We start from the raw sequence: 15,834 nt of genomic DNA, 5'->3' as shown, positions 1-15,834 counted from the left end.
GAGGACTGTGGATAAAACTGGAAACTGCGCTTGATGTGGAAGAATTTCCTCCAGCTCCTACCCACCGGCAATATTAGATTGGAAGGGTGTGATAAGTGGAATGTATTAAATAGGTTTCACTGAAATGTCAAATTTATTTATTGTATTTATAAAGCGCCATCCTATTACACAGCGCTGAAATCAGATGTCAATATTTTATAGTCCCCAGAACTGCAGTCTGTATTACTTTGACTGGAATAATCTTATGTGTTCCCACTCGCATAATTGCAAGAACACCCAATTCCAAGAAAAAAAAGTTTTCATTTTGGACAGTGTGGTTAGGGGTTAGAACCTCTTTACTGCTGACCTGTATCCCACCTATGAGAAATCCTGCTACTTCCTATGTTGATAACTCTGCAGCAGTGAAAGTCGGCAAAAAATATAAATGAAGCATACAGTAAAGTTTAAAGGGACTCCGAGCAGTGCAGAAACTGTGGAAAGATGCATACCATTTTGAAGCTCTCTTTCTCCTCTTTCCATCTTTCCACAGTTGTTTGTATTACACAGGACGACTTTTCCCCAAAGTCAGCAGCTGAATGGAGCTCAGTGCGCAGGGGAGTTCCGGAGGGGGGGGGGGGGGGGGGGGGGGGGATGGCGTACAAAAACGCGAAACGTTTGCTTTTTAGTTGTGAACGAGGCCTCACAGTATGATGCAATGTTATAAAAAAAGAAACCAACTAAAAATAAAAATTAGACACTTTCATAGTTATTTTTTTTATTATTTTGGTTTAAAAAAGACATACGTCCATCGAGTTCAACCTTCTTTTGCTACTAGTGTTCTATTCCGTATTACATATATAATTTATTATATAATTTTTTTTTTCACTACAGGTTTGCTTTAGTGAGCATCTGTGGTTCCCTGTAATGTATCATTAATGTACTTCACTTTATGCTCCTGAAAGCAAGGCTGCAAATCCAGAGTTCGGAGTTTATGCAGATATGAAATATCAGTTCCAACACTAAGCATTAAAGATAGAACAAAAATGAAATGAAGTTGCATATTCCCTTGTAGTATACAAAACTTGCTATAACCTCTACATGGCACGTTATCTATGGCCATGCATGGCCTGGAGAGCTTACTACAGGTATACTACATTAAATGTTCTCCTTAGTACAGTATGTACAGTAGTAAAATTGCAGCTTCCCAAGGGTATAAAAAGACGTAATTAGATTCTGTATTCTTTTAGTGAGTTATTAATTTTAAGTGACGTTCATTTTAATGTTTATTTTTAATAGGATTTCCTTAATATACTTTGGCTTTAATGCATGGCACTACATCAAAGCAAATGTAAAGAAGGACTTACTCTTTATTTCCAATATGTGTCAGATCTTTATACAGTATATGCTTTTGTAGTGGACCAGGTTTGGCTTCTCTTACATTGCTATGTGCAGAAGACCCTTGTAATATATAATTCACACTTTGACAGCTATCAAAAAAACCTCCCTCTGACCAAGGTCACCTGTCAGAATGTATATCATTCCCAGGCCAGTTTCTACTCTGAGAAGTTTCTACCAAGAGAAGAATGGAGCATGGTGGAGACAGCTTGGAGGCGAAAATGTAAGGGTGGCCGACCAGGAAGAGAAGCAGATGGAGGGGCCGGTGTAATGTCTGATTGTGCTGCCCGGAAGCTCCCTTCCACACTGAGTAGCACGCATGCTCAGTGTGAAGTTAATGATGCTGCTGGAGGTAAAATACTAAATATCTTCATTTGCACACCTCTTACACTCCCCAAATTTTCAGGGTAGGGAGAGGACCCCCAGAACTACCTCTATACCAAATTGCAGCCCCCGAGCCCCGCTGGTTCAGGAGATAGGTTTCTGTAATCTGTCTCGGGAACCAGTGGGTCTGGGGGGCTGCAATGTGGCATAGAGGTCGTTCTGGGGGTTCCCTCCCTACCCTGGAAATTTGGGGAGTGTAAGAGGTGTGGGAGCAGAGATATTTAGTATTGTACCACCAGCAGCATCATTCAATAGGAAATGTGGCCGCACAGTCTCCTACTGCGCATGCGGGGCATCGCAAATCAGCAGGCAGCGTAATCGGACACAACACCGGAAAGCCAAAAAGAGGACACCAGGTGGTGGTGGCCTGCCAGGAAGAAGACAGAGGGTGGGGGCAGAAGGTCAGGAAGAGAAATGGGGTGATGGTGGTAGGACAGGATGAGGACACAGAGGGGTGAGGATGGCTGGCCAGGAAGAGGATACAATGTTGGGGCAGCATGCTAGGAAGATGGCACAGGGTTGGGGTAGCAGGCCAGGAAGAGAACATAGGATTGGGTCAGCCAGCCAAGAAGAGGGCACGGGTGAGGGTGGCCAGCCAAGGAGAGATCACTGGGGGGGGGGGGGGGGGAGTGGTGGCCAGCCAGGAAGAGGACACTGGGTGGTAGGGGCTGGCCAGGGAGAGGACACAGGGTGGTGGCAGCTGGCCAGGAAGAGAACATGGGGTGGGGCAGGCATCCAGCAAGAGGACACATGGCGGGGGCGGCCATCCTGGAAGAGAACACCACAGAAGTGGTCAGTGAAAAATTATAGAATATGCTAATTGTCTTCTCCAGGCAATGAGAAGCTTGGTGTAGTTAAATAACTAAACATTTAGCACAACTGTGTGTTTTTTTTTTTTTGTTTGTTTTTTTTTTTTTTTTGTCACTACAGTATGGGGAAAGCATACATGGAGAACAATAGACTGCTTCAACAATATAGGACAATTTAAACCCTTTCCTTTGCCATTCCAGAAAACAACCTCATATAATTTTCTTCCCAAACAGGATCAGAGCCACGTATGTGTGTTTGTTTGTTCTGTGACTGTGCAATGTGTGTGGTACCTGCATTACTACTGTATATCATGTCAGCTGTACACAATGCTCTGCCTGGGTGTGCCTGAGAGATATCAACATGTTGTTTCAAGCTGACCACCACAATTTGGAGGCACCACTGACAGCTGCACTGCACCAGCTATCTGCAGTATTCCCTTCTCTCTTCCACATTCCGATCATAGTGCTTTGTGTGTGGAAGAATCAAACAGATGGGGTAAGCTGCTCCGAGAGCTGGAAGACGATGGTATATGGCATGGATGGGAAGGTCATAGGAATAATCCAGTAGTCTATACATGAGCGAAAAAAAAACCTTGTAAGCAGTAGTTGACAGGGATGTATGGGGGAGAATATGAATTTCATTATCTGAAGGGATTGGATAGAGAAAAATGTAACTTGATAAGTGGAGTGGGAAAGGGTTTACTCAGGTACATAATGATATTATAACTCGTAGCCCCCCCCCCCCTTATAGAGCAGTGCACATTGCTTGATTTGGAAATTAACTGCATGTCTTTACAACACTCATTTACACACTTCTATTTTGACAGCTCCTCCAGCTTTGGAAATAGTGGATTCATGGTGGCTTAGTAGTTAGCACTCTCGCCTTGCACCGCTGGGTCCCTGGTTCAAATCCCATCAAATCCCAGAGTTAATTGGCTTCCCCCTAAACAATGCCCTAGACTTTGATGTACATTTGACTATGGTTGGATTGGGAGTCCTTCTGAGGGTTGGTTAAAGGACAAGCTTGTATACTCCATACAGCACTGTGGAAGAAGTCAGCACTATATCAATGCTAAATAATAATTATGTTTACAGATCTAAACAGCTCTTCTGCTATAAACAAAAATAGTGTATTGAGTAGAAGTCTTACTAAGCACTGTTAAATTTTGTTGTCTTTCTTTCTCCTGTGTAGGGTTTTGGTTGGTGTGGACAATAATCATAATACTCAGCTGCTGTTGTGTCTGCCATCACCGGAGAGCCAAGCACAGACTTCAAGCACAGCAACGCCAACATGAGATCAACCTCATAGCTTACCGTGAAGCACACAGCTACTCTTCAGTGCCATTTTACTTCCGTATGTTACTGCTCATGTGACATCTTCTATTTACATTCTTTTCAACAGTTCTGTTTAAAAGGTTCCTAATTGAGATGGGCAATGAGATGCTAACCGTTGCAATTTGAACGCAGCTTGGAATTTGGCCAGTTAAAGCAAACCTGTCAGATCCAGACTAGAAAAAGATAAGATACTTGGGTGGGGGGGAGGGGAGTGATTCTCCAGAGGCTTCCCACATCCTGCTCGAAACCACCGATCCATCGATGGACCCTTTTGAAGTTAGCGCCTGTGCTCTCATCCGTGAATGAGTGTGGCGGCACTTGATGGACAAAGCCGAGCTCAATATGCTACTGTGCAGGTGTGGGGTGTTTTGTACCTGAGCAGTTTGGACACTCATTCATGGACCGGAGCGTGGCCGCGCACACTGCTCAACAAAACCCTTGTCAGGTAGGTTAGAGGGTCCCAGTGCTGAATCCATAGAGGCGAGGGGGATGGGGGAAGCCTCTGGATTATCTACTTTTTTCCCTTCATGCAGGAGTGCTGCTAAAGTTTTTGTGGCCTCAAGCGACACATGATTTGTGCCCCCCCCCCCCCCCAAATAAGCAGCGCTTCAGTATAGGTAGAAAGCCAAAGGGTGCACCCCCTACAATAAAGGTATCCACCCCTGTAAAGGTAGCCAATGGTACCCCCCCCCCCCATATAGGTAACCTGTCCCCTGTATAGGTAGCCAAAGGTGTTCTCGCCCATATAGGGCATTGGTGTCAGTGGGGGTATGTAGCTTCCCCATCACTCACAGACCTGCAGATCCGGGGCAGCCTGTAGAGAGTAGAGCAGCGCACAGTAATCATGTGACACCCTTCAAATGCAGGAAATGAGCAATGACCTCACTTCTGCATCTGAAGTGTACTTTGTGGTCACTGCACCACTCTCCTCTCTTCACATTGCTGCTGATCTCAGTTCTGTGTGAGTGAGAAGGAGGCAGTGGCAACTGTACAAGTCAGACGGGGTGGCACTGGCAGCATGGAAATGCCCCTGCTGTGGGTGAGGCCTCATGCGGCTGCTTGGCCTGGGCCAAGCTGCACCCCTACCTTCATGTATACTTTAAAATTATCAGGCAGTTCATTTGACTGACTCAGACCCAGGTAGCATAAAATGTGTATGCAAAATGGAATTATTTGCATCTTATTGACCATCTGTAGTTCCTATAGCTATAAAATTACGATTTGCTAATCCAGCTGAAAATGGCTGCTCTGGTGCTGATCTATGGTGTGAGTAGATGAATAAGAGCTCTTGTGGGTGGGGACAGTGATCAGGCAGGGTTGAACATTAGTACTGATCACTATTCCCCTTCTAGGGCAAGTGCTCCAGACTATGTGGTCCCTGCTCCTCCCCTCTCCATAGACCTACCTGGTCACTCAGCAAAACCAAGCTTTCAAGCGTTTTCAAAGTCCCTTCATTTTTTATCTTTATTTTATCTGATTTCACCTATAGGGGAAACTGTTCATTTCTACTTAAGGATACCTGCCCTGTAAAGTGACCCTCGAGTTAGGTTCACTGGTCAGTTGCATATAAATCACACGTTCTAATGACTGTGAACTGCAATAGAGACTGGCCATAGATGTTAATACGAAGCCTGCATGCAGCAAGTTAGAATAACCCTATCCGTTACTGTGAACAGGCCCATATAATTGTATGTGCAGTGAGTTGACATGCAGAATTATTCTGCAACGCAACTGAGTACTGTGGACAGGGCCTCAAGCTAACATGATTAGTTTAGAGTTAGACTGATCATGTAATACATAAGACGACAATGGACAATGAAAATTGCTAGTCTAACTTTTTAGCAATACCACATATTGGCTTCCCCATTAGTCCTGTCTGCAGCAACAGACTATTTTCCCTGCTTATAGCTAATGAGGAGGCCACCCCGTGATCTCCAGAGGGTGTTGCACAATGGAAAATTTAGTTCCAAGTAAACAACTCTTCGGTAAAAAAAAATTGCTGTGGTAGAAATGCCAAGCGATGTGCAACACACCCACGCTGAGGTCAGGTCATAAACGTGACAAGAGCCTCCTCCCTACTGATTGAATCAATTTTAAGATATAAATACAATGCTTCTTCTAGATGCACTGTAATGACCTATAGTGGAATGTAATACATTATTCAGGATACCCAACTTTACATTAATTATCCTGCTTTTAGCATCAGAAACACTTTCTATATTTATATATTGATGTATTTACTACAAGTAAATGCAGTTTTAAATCCTGATCCAGCTTTAAATCCTGATTCTACTTTTAAAAAAATTAACATTTTCAAAGTGGAGAACAAGTTTTATTTACTCCATTTGGTATGGCCACTGGCCTTATATGTAACAACTCGGGCCCAATTCATATACCCTCCAACTTGCTTCTGACTTTCATCTTCCAGGTAAATTTGAGGCCGTGCTTCCTTATAGGTGAGTGTGGCTTATGAGACCAAATTAGAAGCAAATGCAGACTGAGGGCTGGAACCCACTAGGAGCACTTTAGTAGTGCTTGGCAATCAGCAAAGCACTTTGGCAGTCGATCCCGATGGAGGTGGTTTTGTAATGATCCCTGAGCGATCAGTGACTACAGTAGCCAAATTGCGATCGCTCTGTGAAAATCACATTTCCGTGATTATGCAAAATGTAGGCGCTTTGCTCTTTCACAAAGAGCTTGTAGTGGTTCCCAGCTCTAAAGCCCCATTCACATGTTCAACTGCAGTATTTTATGCAGCACAATTGTTAAACAACTTTTGTTGTGAAACAAATTGAAACAACTAAAAAAAAGTATTTTGCTGTTGTGCAAACAGCTGATAAGACTGATAAGTCAATCCAACTGTTAGCAATGTTTCCAAATTTACACTGCATAATCTTAATTATCATTAATCTGTTTAATGTCCCAGGACTGGGGCTTTCAGAGGTTTGTTTGCTGTCACTGTTTTTTATGCATATCAGAAATGCAGCCTAGTGATAATGTTGTCTTTTGGCAATCCAGATATTCAACAAATTGTTCATTTTTTTTTTTTCTTCCGTAGGATTTTTGCCTAATTATTTGCTACCTCCATATGAAGAAGTGGTGAACAGACCTCCAACTCCACCTCCCCCATACACTGTTTTACATCAGCAATGTGTTGCGGCATGTTCTAGCACTGTAGCTACTGAGCCCATTCGGAACACACAGCACAGCCAAACAAGTTCTCCAGCTGCAGCGAGTTGTAGTGGAGCACAGCCTCCAAGTGTCGTAGATTGTGAGCCTTCTACAACATGTCTAGAGAGGGTAGCATTTAAACCAAGTGGCCTTGAGTCTAACGACCCAACTGGTGGTGCCGAGTTGGATGAAATGGCAGATCAAGTGTCCTTCTTAGACAAAGATTCAAAGGAATTCTTAAAGGACTACAGCTCTGAAAGCTTTGATCAGAGTGGCTTTTTTGATGGCAAAGACAAAACACCAGGCAGGCACCGAAGGTTTACCGGTGACTCCGGCATCGAAGTTTGCCTTTGCAACCGGGGCCATCACGATGACTTTAAAGAACTTGACGGTTTAATTGACGACATCGGGGAAAACTTTTGTGACAGCTGTGCATCATGTGATTCTCACCCCCATAGAGATGAAGAGGAAGGCATGTTTGATCATGCGGAGGTCTCCAGAGATCTAGAACATCCACGACAGCCTTTGAGTTTGTTAAACACCATCAATGAACAGGACTCGCCAAATTCTCACAACAGCAGCAGCTCCCGTAGCTAAAGGATCGTCCGTTCCTTCTTGATAAGCTTAATTGAGTGACTTCTTACCACCTGTTTTAATTTTTATTTTGTTCTTCTTTTTTTTCCATTGTCCTGTATGTTTAACAAAGAAAAAAACTAAGACTTGGAATTGCTCTACCAAAGCGGGCATAAGAAGTTAAGATCTGAGCCCATTGCTTTAACTAATCTTGGTGATGGAATTCTAGGACAAGAACAGCAGAAGCCAGAGCTTTACGCGCACAGGTGGAGGCTTCAGTATGTGAAACGTAAAGTTTAAATGCATTCATTTTCTATGAACAAAAAATTTTTTCTTCTTGTTCCATTGCTACTTTTGTTATAGGATATTATGGTATTTTTTTTTTTAATAGAATACCAGCATGTTAGCTGGAACGGAAGGAAAGCTATGTGGAAATGCTGAGATGAGATGGACGAGGTGGAATGTCACTTTGTGCAGGAGAGAAATGAGTAATGGAGGAGAAGCGCCAGTATTGATGGAAGGATGTGAACAAATAAGACCACAGGTGGGGGTGGGGACTTTTTCTTTTGTAGCAAGGGGTATACAAAGTGTTTTCTTGTGCTTATTATAGACACAAGCAAACGGCAGCCACTGGTTCTCCACTAATTAATGATATGTTACATGGTGGAAATCCATCATTCACCTCAAGGGGGAAGGGACTGATTTTTCAATTGTTCTCACTGTCATTGAAAGTGGGTCATTTTGTAGCCTTAAAAAGAATAAGCTTCAACTCCCATCACCCCTTTTTTTTCTCTTATTTTTTAAAATGTTTTTCCTTTTCATTACTTTGATGGTAAAGCTGCCATTACATTGATTTTTGTTTTTCCTCCAATGGACATAAATGCAATGTGCAGCTGGTCTGCTCAGAACATACTGTAGTTGCCTCTCTCTCCGCTGTTTGGAGATGGCTGTAGCGCACATAGATTACTGCATGGGTTGGAAGCCACAAATGCTGAGTAGAAGCTGTCCCAGGTGTGGTCACTTCCAGGGGACATGGCACTAGTGATGTCATGCTCAGCAGAAAATCAGCCCTTTCCATCCATGGTCTGCGATGAGCACAGCAACGTTAATGAGCAGTATTTTCACTTTGTTGCGTAAAGAAAAAACCAATGTAGATCCTACAATGACCACTAAGACGAAATGGTCACACTTTTAGCTATGCCTAAGGGAATGCATGCCTATGTAAGTCTGTATTCCATACCGTAAGAGGTAGTAATGTTACTGCAATTTTTATTTCTGATATTTTGTTTTTTTTTTCTCTTTAAGCATTGAACATTCCCTTGATTAAGACAGAACAGCCAGAAATTGTGCTTTGTAAATCTAGTAGAGATTTTGGAATCCTTCTCCGATTGTAACTGTATATAGTGAACCGTAACTGAAAAGAACAAGCGTTTCACTTTCCTGGGGCTGCGACCAGCCCCTGCAGCCGTCCTGAGCCCGCAGAGTGCCAAACCGATCCTGTTCCCCCGCTGCAGCTTAGATGTGTTTTGGTCGACTGATCAGTCGGCGGTCCACTGTGCCTGCTTGGCCCTAGCCGCGCACATCCTCGAATGCTTTCACATCGGTGAGCGCATCCTGCACAGGCGCAATTAGAGGCTGAAATTAAACTAAGACGTGGCGGGGGAACGGAGGATTGTTCCGTGACGACGCTGGCACAGGATGGCTGCAGGGAGCTGGTCGAAACACCAGGTAATGAAACTCTTGTTCTTCTTTTCAGTTAAGGTTCACTTTAACACATTTTCCTGTTGACTGAGGCTTGGAACCCACTAGCAGTGCTTTTCTAAGTGCTTGTGATGTGAAAAGCTCTTGCTGATATTAGTAATGCTTTGGGTGTCATTCCACTTAAAGAGAACCTGTACTGAGTAAAATTATTTAAAATAAACACATGAGGTAACTTTAAAGGAACATTACATAGTTACCTTGCCATCAGTTCCTCTCAGAAGCTCACCATTTTCTTCTTACAGTGATCCCTTCCAGTTCTGACAACATTTTGTCAGAACTGAAATATATCAGCTGCTGTCAGTTACAGCTGAGAGGAGAACTGATGTGTCCATGTTTCCCTATGGCTCAAGTGAGCGATGTTACAGTTTAACAGTGTGCTGACCAGGAAGCTGTTATGGGGTAATAGCCATTTTCAAAATGGAGGACGGAGAATTCCATTGATCACAGTGGACAAACAGGATGCAGGAGAGGAAAAATAGATTGAGAAGTAGACTACATGGGAGGTAAGTATGACTTGTGTATGTTTATTTTGACTTTTAATGTTTAGTTCAGGTTTTCTTTAAGGGATGTGACTTTAAAAAAAAAATAAAAAAAAATCACCCACAGCACTATTTTAGCAAGAGTTTTTCAAATCACAAGTGCTTAAAAAAGCGCTGCTAGTGGGTCCCAGGCCTGACACTAACTCAAAGGGGTATTTTAAGTTTTTATTTTTTTTAAAGAAAACATGTCAAGATAGACATGGTATAGCTGGCAGTGTGTGTATGTGTTTTTAATGGACAAGTGTACGTTTTAAGTAGACTTGCCCTATTCCTGTTCCCTTGGAGAAATGCACACAAAAAAAAGCCAAAGGTAATGCTCATCATTTCTAATGTTTTCTAGCTCTCCCATCATCCAGGACCTGCAGCTAATACTCAGTCCATAAATAAAATGGTCTAGGACAGATGGGGTCTTCATCCCTAGGAGTGTAAGACACCCTAGATACTTATATTTCTCAGGTCAAATTGGTCTGTTACAGAAAGTTCCAAATATGCCCCACACTATCACCATGGGCATGGGGAGCCTTTCATTTCAAGGAAATAAAAGGAATAATATAAAATGGGGCTCTAGGCAAGTTAAGTTTTTGCATTTTTGCCCACTGCTAATGGTCACCTGTGTTTTTTTTTATTTTTTTTTTATTTTAAGCAAGATGTGGTGGTGGGGTGGCATCCGCTAGGCCCATAGTCTCTGTCCAGGCCCTAGGAATCTGCCTAGGGTAGCCTTGCGGGTAAGACGGCTCTGATGAAATCAATAGTTCTATAGTTAATTCCTTCTTGGAGTGGTGCTGTATAGAGATTATGGTGGATTCCAACTTGCGCGTTTTTTGCTTCACAGAAAGAGTAATTCACCTGGGCTGAACTAAAACTTTGTGAGGGGTTAAGCAAATTCAGAAGGAAATATTAACTGATCGCTAACAAATTAGTAAAGGTGATGGCCATTGATCATTTAGCTTTCCAAACCTGATTAGTCCTGCATAAAGATCCAGTTCAACCCTATGGATTTGTGTTAAAAAACTGCAATTCATTACCAAAATACCCTTTTTAGTGCTATATTTGTTTGGCTGTTAATGGACTGTAAGAAGTAATTTATTTAACTTGCCTTTGTGTTTTGTACGATATTTTGGCACTTTAAATACAATACTTTCTGTTCAGGACCTGTAGCAACAGCAGAGCCGGGACAAGGTCCTCCAGCACCCAAGGCTGAGACACCAAAGTGCGCCTCCCACCCCAGCCGTTACACACTGATTGCTATTAAGTGGCGCCCCAGGGCCCCCCACACCTTAATCTCTAGTTATGTGGCTTGCAGTCACTGCCATGTATACCTTTCTTATTTCTCTCTGCTTCAAACACAATAGGGGAATGATAGCTGAGTGAGTTGTGCGCCCCTCCTACACTGCGCCCTGAGGCTGGAGCCTCTCTCGCCACGGCTCGGCCCTGAGCAACAGCACATTTGAGTGTGGTAAACTACTTCTACACTTCAGGATACCAGAGGGATCTCTTCTTCTGTTTTTGAATGTCCAGTCTTTCACTCAGGGCCCTTTTCCACTAGCAATCGCAATCACAAATCACAAACGCCAGCGATTGCGATTTTTCATTCATTCTGTTATGCGATTGTGATTTGTGATTTTCATTTGCATTGCATTATCATTGTAAAAATCGCTCCATCAAGCGATTGCGATTTGCGATTAGCAATTTCCAAATCGAATCACTGTAGTGGAAAATACTTCTCGTGATTTCTATGATAAAGTAACAACTCTAGCGATTTAAAAATCACTAGCGATTTGCGATTTTGCGATTCAGCAATCACAATTGCTCTAGTGGAAAAGGGCCCTCAGAGTAACAAAAATCTGGGCCCTCTGTCAACAGAGCTCTCTCCAGTGGCTAGAGAATCAGAATCTGTTTTCCACTAGTATGATGGGAGGTCCAGAAAGCTTTAGAAATGCTATTAGCTATTTACTTCCCTAGTTTCCCAGGGTAGTCGGATTAGAACACATTTACTTAGAGAACATCTGAACTCTGCATGTTTTTTTTTATTTTTTTTTTTTTTTTTTTTAAACACAAGGCATTTATTTGCTGTATAACTTTGTCTCTATGAAGCCGCATTCCTTATGTTTTCATACTTTGTCAGGCCACAGAAAGGAAGTTGGAAAATCTAAGGTATAAGACTTCATAAAGACAAAGCAAAGTTGTGTAACTAACTTTAGAGGAGAAAGCATCTTTTAATTTTACGATTATTTTTTTTTTTTAAAAGGCATCTATGGTTGGGTAAGCTTTAAAGGAAACTTCAAGAGAGTAGATTATGGAGGCTGTATTCATTATTCCTTTAAAAAAATGCTAATTGGCTGTTAGGTTTATATTTTGCCTTTAGCAAAGTCTGAGTCAAGCATTTGCAATAAACATTTTGGCCACTGAAGACAGTTTTAAGCCTAAAAACAATTAACCCTTCGCACACTCGCATGCAAATGTTCAAACAAATGCATTCACAGATTCACTCATCCAGGCACCACTGTTATCCTTACAGCTAAGTTAAAAGCCAGGGTCTTCGTTCACAGAAGAATGCATTATTTTGCTTAGTCACCTACACTACGCAGAAGTACCCAGGTAATCATAGGTGTCCTAACTCTGGCCCTGTAACATGCATAGTGCAAACATTCATTCATTGCATCAAACCTATCAAGGGATTAGGAGCACACATCCTGACGTCCTCTCCTGGGACAGATAGCGCATTATACCAATCGCACAAGGGAGCTAACTTAATGTATCCATGTGCACCATGCACATACACCATAAGCTGTGTGCATGCTGACAAAAAAACACATACAGGGGATGGAGGGAGTGGCCTTATGGCCAGGGTTTTAATCCAGTGCACTCCCTCCTTCCCCCTACTGGTACTCGCTCAGTGTGTCAAAGCATTAGAGAATCCGCACAAAAGCTAGGCAAATGGCATTTAAAAAAAAAAAAAAGGAAGTTATGACGGCAGCCTCCACAAACATGTTACAGGTTTTCTTTAACTATGCAGCTCTTTAAATGCTGTGTCTTGCATACTGTTACCTAAAGCCCAATCTCCACTATACGATTCTTTGTACGATTCGATTACGATTCTATTTACGATCCGATTAAATCCGACATGTCCGATCGGGATTCGATTTGCCATTGCAAACAATGGCAAATCGAATTGAATCGAATACTGATCGGACATGTTGGATTTACTAGAATCGTAATCTAATCGTACAAAGAATCGTATTGTGTAGATGGGGCTTAAAGGCTCATACACACATGCAACTTTTCCGCCCAACTATCAGCCAGACTGTTGGACGATAGTTGGGCGCGTAAACGTGTTACAAATGACTAGATGAGCGACTGGTAACAGGCGGGTTGCCCAATCCAACAGGCGGGTCGTCTCAAACAGCTGTTGGGCTGACATTGTGTAGTTGGCCGCTTGTCTTCAAATCGTTTGAACGATTTGTACTTGTTTTGAATGTGGCCATATCTTGCAGTCCATCATGCCGCTTGCATGCGTAGTATGCAAATGAGTTGGTCGTTCAGTTGGTTGGTGCGTGGAAAATACAATTGTGCGGTCGGTCATGTTATCGGGTTGGTCGTGCAGAAAAACACGTGTATATGAGCCTTTACTTCTTAGCATCATTGATGTTGAGCGGGGATGATCAATGAGATGCAAATATCTCCGAGTTCATTTAAACTTTGGTGGATTGACTTGATTGGTCCATTTTCAAGTTGCATATATTTGCATAAATTGCACATACATATGCAAATACTTCCGTGTTTTTGCAAATCATTGATCATCCCTAATGTTGAGGTCAAGTGACCTGCCTGTCATGCTAGTCTCAGGTGAGGTGGTTGCCAAATCATGAAGCAAGTATACAGATGTCAGCCCTGCAGCTATAAAACATGGCAATGTACATGCCCATGTTGGTAAGCTGACAGTATTCCTTTAACTGTAAATGTCCTAACTACTTGGGATCGATCTGTGTAGTTATAAAAGGTGCTCTCTACTTCTCTACCTGGAGCTGTGATTTCACATTTAACATGCAGTGCCACCTGCTGGTAAAATCTGGTGTTGTGTAACCATAAAATGCTATGGTTCTCTGAGAGTCCTCATTTCTCACTGGTTGGCCTCCAGTCATCCAAGCATTGTAAAGAACAGTAGGAAGTCCCACTGTTTACCAGGAGGTAGTGGGAGGATGCCATACAGCGGGCTGCCAGGCAATTAAGATCTAAAATGGAAACCCCATTTAAAGTGTGCCTTTCACCCATGCTGATTGCTCCAAAATTTCTGTAGAAATTGGTTAACTGGTGACTATATTTCACTAGTCCCTATTGCATCAGTAGACTTTGCATTGCCTCGTCATCTGCGACATGGCTGCTGCCTGTCTGTGGGCGGATGATGGGCACACTCTTAAACAGGTCAATGTTGTCAAGTTTCCTCTTGAAAAGTGCAAACATTTTCTTCTTTGAACTACAAAGGTTCTGTCCTTAGGGAAATCTTAATTTTTTTTATGTTTTATTGAAATGCAAGCAATGTGCACTTCTGATATTTACAACACAATATCTGTGTGGCATTGACAGCCTTCTTGCACTGGATATTGTCATTTTGTTGTTTAATTAAAGGAAACTTTTGAGAATATAATTTTGTCTGTCTTATTCTGCCTCAGATAACTCTCCACTTTTGCCTGACTGCACCATGCATTGACGTTGCTTAGACATTTATTAGATTAAGGCCTTGAGAGATGCAATTTACCATGCAGCCCACAGACTTTCATTTAAAGGATAATTGTAAGGCATTAAAAAAAAGTTTAACTTACCTTGGGCTTCTACCAGCCCCCTGGAGACATCCTGTGCGGTGCCCGCGCTCCTCTGGTCCCCCGCCGCACCTCACTTCCCTTTTCTGGGACTTTCATGTCACGGGCTACTGCACGTCCCGGCCGTGCACGTCCTTTCTCCCGCACCTGCGCAGGACACACCCAGGGACGGGAGCGAGGACACATGCAGCCAGGGCCATTAAAGTCGCAGAAAAAGTGAGCCATGGCGGGGGACCGGAGGATAGTTTTGTCCCAGCACGGGCACAGGACAACTCCCGGGTGGGGTTGTAGAAGTTTAAAAAAAATTTTTTTTTAATACCTTACAATTGTCTTTTATATGCAATTTTGTCTGCAGTTTCTGCTATATTTTAAAACACATGCAATTTGAAAACACGTATTCTCCTAGGCCTAAGGGCGTGGACAGCAGTGTTAAGTTGGCAGAGGCAGTTATACACAATGTAATACAGCTCAGTGTTATGAACTCGCTTCACGTTCTACATGATAACAATACATTACACCCATCATGTGAACTTGAATAGAGCTAAATAAAATAGTCAAAATGGTTGAATCCCAAATTCATAAATTCTGCACACTAAATGTGTTTTGTGAACAAGATTCACTTCCTCTGGAGTTCAACATCAAATCAGTTTTACCACCAATTAATAATAGATTTTATTATGTATCAAAAAGCACACAAGAGCCATAAGCAATGTTCAAACCAATTAAATAACATGAGTTAGCAGTCTCCCCTGAAAACCTGATAGTAAAGGTGCCCATACACTCGTCAGATTGGCAGCAGATAGATAAGAAATGCATCTGATGATCTATCTGATGCGTTTTCAGAGCATTTTTTTTACCAGGATAGAATTCCAATAGATGTCAGTTTGAAATCTATTGAAATTCGATCTGATGGCATTTTTTTGCCATCAGATTTCCATTAAGGCCAATGCAAACTGATAAGCAATCTCATCAGATCGACCTAAATTTTCCACCCTGCCAGTTCGATGGAAATCCATGGAAATCGATTGAAATCGGCTGTCGATCGGTCGATTAGCCAACCGACTTTTGATC

The 15,834-nt window shown here is 42.5% G+C and overlaps 1 protein-coding gene across 2 annotated transcripts in view; it reads left to right on the top strand.

Annotated features, from left to right (window-relative positions):
• WBP1L (WW domain binding protein 1 like) overlaps positions 1-14,591 on the top strand; it is a 93,199-nt gene extending 78,608 nt beyond the window's left edge. For both annotated transcript variants that reach the window (XM_068257531.1, XM_068257532.1), the window contains exons 3-4: positions 3,760-3,921; positions 6,961-14,591. In XM_068257531.1, coding sequence (XP_068113632.1) covers positions 3,760-3,921; positions 6,961-7,670 — 872 coding nt within the window. In that variant the 3' untranslated portion in view covers positions 7,671-14,591. The remainder of the gene's footprint in view (positions 1-3,759; positions 3,922-6,960) is intronic.
• The last annotated feature ends 1,243 nt before the right edge of the window (positions 14,592-15,834 follow it).

The sequence above is a fragment of the Hyperolius riggenbachi genome, chromosome 10 (genome assembly GCF_040937935.1).
Source record: "Hyperolius riggenbachi isolate aHypRig1 chromosome 10, aHypRig1.pri, whole genome shotgun sequence".
In the NCBI taxonomy this organism is placed as follows: Eukaryota; Metazoa; Chordata; class Amphibia; order Anura; family Hyperoliidae; genus Hyperolius; species Hyperolius riggenbachi.
This window is presented reverse-complemented; position numbering and strand designations above follow the sequence as displayed.